Source organism: Mytilus trossulus, chromosome 9 (assembly GCF_036588685.1).
Source record: "Mytilus trossulus isolate FHL-02 chromosome 9, PNRI_Mtr1.1.1.hap1, whole genome shotgun sequence".
In the NCBI taxonomy this organism is placed as follows: Eukaryota; Metazoa; Mollusca; class Bivalvia; order Mytilida; family Mytilidae; genus Mytilus; species Mytilus trossulus.
The window spans coordinates 76,008,720-76,013,318 of NC_086381.1; the positions used below are offsets into that span (position 1 = coordinate 76,008,720).

The window sequence follows — 4,599 nt, forward strand, 5'->3', positions numbered from 1 at the left end:
AACCTTTAATATAATGAAAACATACACTATGCTTATATAATGCTGCAAATATAATTCTTTTTGAACTTAAATCTTGCAATTGTTTCTGGTAAAATGGCCACTTAGGCCTGATTGAACAAATCATTTTTTTTGTTTCTTGATTACCTTACATAAATATTTAATATTGATTACATCTAAACAAGAAATGTGATTTGTTAACCTGTGCTAGAATGGGGTAACTTCTGGTCACCTCATTCATATATTGGATTTTGTGACATCTGGTCACCTTGTGTTATTAGATTTTGTGACTTCTGGCCACCTTATGTTAAAATTGGATTTGGTGACCTCTGGTCACCTTATGTTATTAGATTGGGTGACCTCTGGTCACCTTATGTTTATATTTGATTTGGTTACCTCTGGTCACCTAATGCTAATTTCAGATTTGGTTACCTCTGGTCATCAAAACATAAGTCATGTTATGTTTTTTTATCATTTGTAGGAATTGTAAGACAATTAAAGAAAATGAAAAAAAGAACAAGAACAGGCATTACTGGTTCAGCAAGACTATATTTTATTGTATATTAGTCAATACACTTGATTCTCAAAGAAAACAGTTTTTGCTGGTTAAATTACATATATTGGGGATCTCGTATTTTTTTTTAAAGCATTCATAGAGTAGTTACATGGTAGGTGAGGAATCGTGAATGGGTCGAAAGGAACATTCAAACTAAAATTTGGAGAACAAACTGACAAAGTTGGACCAAAAAATTAAAAAAGATTGAAATTCAAATTGCAATCATTATAATTCAATATAGAAAAAATAAAACTGAGCAACATAAACCCCCCCAAAAACCAGGGTGGTCTCATGTTATCTAGAATGGTTAGCAAATCCAGCTCATTATGCGGTGCCCATGATATTGTTCATGCTTGAGTTTAGGATCCCTTGGTATATTACTGTATCATTAGAAATCATATGTCTACTGTGAATCATATACATGTCACTTTGCCAATCTGTAAGACATTTTTTTAAGTTGTAAGAAATTTCATAACGGTGCCTAATATGTCTTATTCCATATATTTTTTAGCTTAACTGCAAGAAAAGATCACAACTGTATCTCACTTCAGTTCCAGGTGATGTTGACTATCAAGTTAAATGCTTTAACCGAGGCTCCTGTCGATAACGAATCAACCAAAAAGGTTGTTTTCCGAAAAATGAAAGGGACATCTGCCCCCAAAAAAGGATGACAATGAAAAAACTAAGTAAGTGTTTGAGGGGAATTCAATTGTTCAGATTTTACGAACATTGGATCTATAATGGCTACAAAAGCAATCGTCTTCTTGACATCCTTATTACATACTAAGAGTATGGAATAAAATACACAATAGAAAATGCAAACAACTAGATTAACATGAAATATATAAAACATACATTTTCCAAATACCATGATCATTATGTATTCATCTTCTTAACAATCAATTATACACTGAGTATTCTCATCTATTTTTCAATAATTATTCTAGACTAAATTTGAAACAAAATTCAGTTCATAAATTCATAATCAAGTCTATAATGCAATCTATCTTTTTGCACTCGAGGTCTACAAATGTATTATATAGAAAATGAACAATTGTGTTAATTGCGAATGGAAATGATTCAAACACAAACATACTACCAGCTGATCAAAAATAGATTTTGTTTGAATATAACTCTATGGACACGGGTAATATGCCAAAGAGAAAACAACCCGACCAAAACGTAAAAACAACTCAAGGTTGTGCAAGTTTCATATTTCTCTGTGTACTAAATAATAAACTTATCAAAGCAAACTGACATGCAATCAATCATTTTAAAATTAATCGCATCGTTAGAATACGAACTATAAAATCATATACAATCTACTTCTTACAGGTCATAAACGTAAAATAATCCACACTACATTTTTATCGGAAAGCTAGGTAGAACAATTGATGTACAAATTACTATTTAATTTGGCCTTACAATTCGACTTGGTCCTATGTTTTATTGTAGATATGTATAACATTGCTGTTCTCGTTTATTTTTAAACGGTTTAACATGCTCTGTTTTATTGTAGCTAGGAAACATTTGAAATTATTGAATAAAATATTTGTTATTAATGACATAAATTAAGCATTATAGTACCAACATACTAAAACATTTTAAAAAGAATATTTAAGTCAATTAAATAAATTTTTGTAAAGTATTTTCTTTGTTCAGATTAAATTAGTCTTATTAAAACTAGAAGTCAGAATTAAAATAGTGTCATTATATAAAATACTGTAGGTTAAGAAATGTCCTGTAATAATAAAACTGCTGTCTTAACTTATATTTGCAGAGAATTTATTGGCCATGTTATAGGCGAACTAAATAAAACAAATGTTAACAAGGCAATTCATGGGAAAGTTTTGAGGCCTTTTGGAAGGCAATAGAGACAATGCTACCAGGTAATGATTTATCAGACACATCACACGTATTATCTTTACTTCAAACATGTTTGATCATTTGCTTAAAACATATTACCTACTTGAGACAGCAAACAGACCTAGTCAAATGTATATATATAGCCAATTTATCTGTTTGACAAAATCTTCATTAGGAATAGGTATTAGTTATATTAAATTATATACATTTGGTAACATCAGTATCTTTGCAAAACATATCAAGAGCAAACTGTATATGTCCTACTTTTAAAGCCTTTATGCACCAATGTAACATATAAATTTTTTGAATGAATATCAAGAAAAAGTAGTTTTTCTAAATCAGTATAATATTTCATTATTTTGGTCATTGAAATAGTTTACGAATGGATTCTTTCTTTCTGTGGGTCGATTTGAAACTGCCATCATCATTAACTTTTCGCCCCTGTTTTTTACAACACACTTTCGGCTTACTGAAGAGTCATGATCAGTTTTTGAACTTTTGGATTTTCTGCTTGGAAACAGCGGATGTTGCTTTCGCTTTCTTGTTGTTTTGGAAAAGTTGGTTGTCTTACAAATATGTAATGCCGTTGTGATTGCTTGTAAAATAGTTTTTTTTTTTCACGTCAATTGTCAGGAAGTTATCATTGTTTACATATATATTCCCTCAATTTTTCTTTTAATAGCCTGTTCGGTTGTTTCTTTGTCTTCCTTTAATTGTTGTCTTGTTTCATCAATTGGGGTAGACTCTATGTCAGGTGATGAAAATACCATTTTTTGCTACCATCACACAAATACAATGTATACCATGGCTATTGGCAAAACATGTACATTTAAATGAGGTCAAATAAACAACTGATACATTTCCCAATCTGGACAAAACCTCTAGATCTGCGCCCTACAGTGAGGTCGATGTTCCTTTTAGACGCAATGAATTCAGCTAAATGAACATGCTTACACATCCCTAAAAAATAGGAAAGAATGGAACATAAATAACTGCATTATACCTTTATGGTTTACTTTCAATTGTACAACCTTCAAACAAAACCACTAATGAACATTCAGTAAAGATTAACTTAAATTAAATCGCATTGTTTAAGAAAAATTGATGAGTCAAATGATTATTTGCACTTGTATAACCTGATGATGCCTTGTTGGAAGACAAAAACAATCAAAATCGAGGAGACTCTTAACCCAAAAGACATTCACAACAGTAAAAAAATAAAATAATAAGCAGCGCGAATTCCACTAAAAACCTGAAGTAGAATTAGATGCTCCAGAAGGCTAAGCATTTGTGGGACCATATACGGCACCCGCGAAATTAATAATCTTGATTTCAACAATTCTTACTTGATGGTGTACTTTTAAACATTGTTGAACTGACTTAAGATAATAAAAAAAAAACATACCTCTTGTTGTTGCAGCTGGACAATTGCACACTACATTGACAATGTCTACATTATAAATCGTCCCAAATGCTGTCTGTGATGGAACAGTGCATTCTGTGGATGAAGTCCATTGCACCATTTGTTCAAGTTCTGCCTTGAGCATATTCTCTGCTGTCAATTTACTTTTGTCTTCCCTTTGTCCTCCCATATTTTTCAAGCGACTAATCTTTGCGAGTTCATCTAGATTGCTAAAATTACGATGTTTTTTTATTTGAAAACATAATTCAAAGATCTATTAATAAATTATTTCTTAAAAAATTGAATTCACATTATTTAATATTCAATGTAATTGCATCTTTAATTGAAATTATCTTTCTAATTTCAGACGATTCAAGTGAACGATAAGAAGAACAGGATTGTGACAAATTTAAACTTACTTACTCATAAAACATAGTTACATTTACATGGAGTAAGATTATTAAGTCCTCTACTCTGCTATTGGCATACCCACCAAGGAAATGGTATTTCATGCCCAGGAAAAACCTGAAAATGACAAAATGTTATTGAGTTTGAATTTATGATTTATGTTTGAAGGAACAAATAGAAAGTACATAAAATTTTAATGTGTATACATTTGAATGTTATAAGTAGCATTATATTTTTTGTTTTAATGTTTTCATACACATCAGGTTTTGCTTTTATGTAATTATCGACTGGCATTGACGATTATGATTTTTGTATTAAATTTGCATAACCCTATCATGAAAGAACGGCAATTATCTCTCCGTATAGTTAA

General features: G+C 30.7%; 1 protein-coding gene and 1 long non-coding RNA gene across 2 annotated transcripts; one reads left to right on the forward strand and one right to left on the reverse strand.

Annotated features, from left to right (window-relative positions):
- The first annotated feature begins 1,040 nt into the window (after nucleotides 1-1,040).
- On the forward strand, nucleotides 1,041-4,319 carry LOC134683434 (uncharacterized). Its single transcript, XR_010101025.1, has 3 exons — nucleotides 1,041-1,239; nucleotides 2,334-2,442; nucleotides 4,189-4,319. It is a non-coding gene; the product is annotated as an uncharacterized LOC134683434 (long non-coding RNA).
- LOC134683423 (uncharacterized) lies at nucleotides 2,470-4,340 on the reverse strand. Its single transcript, XM_063542712.1, has 3 exons — nucleotides 4,245-4,340; nucleotides 3,825-4,051; nucleotides 2,470-3,379 (listed from the first exon to the last, which is right to left on the reverse strand). Exons 1-3 carry the CDS (start codon nucleotides 4,331-4,333, stop codon nucleotides 3,249-3,251), a joined length of 447 nt encoding a protein of 148 aa, XP_063398782.1. The 5' UTR covers nucleotides 4,334-4,340; the 3' UTR covers nucleotides 2,470-3,248.
- Between the last annotated feature and the right edge of the window lie 259 nt (nucleotides 4,341-4,599).

Excerpts from the sequence above, each read along its gene's own strand:
- LOC134683423 (XM_063542712.1), bottom strand. The coding sequence starts at position 4,333 with ATGAAATACCATTTCCTTGGTGGGTATGCCAATAGCAGAGTAGAGGAC. Across the intron at positions 4,052-4,244 it reads AATGTAACTATGTTTTATGA|CAATCTAGATGAACTCGCAA; the intron begins GTAAGTAAGTTT and ends TCGTAATTTTAG. Across the intron at positions 3,380-3,824 it reads TCCAGCTGCAACAACAAGAG|GGATGTGTAAGCATGTTCAT; the intron begins GTATGTTTTTTT and ends CCTATTTTTTAG.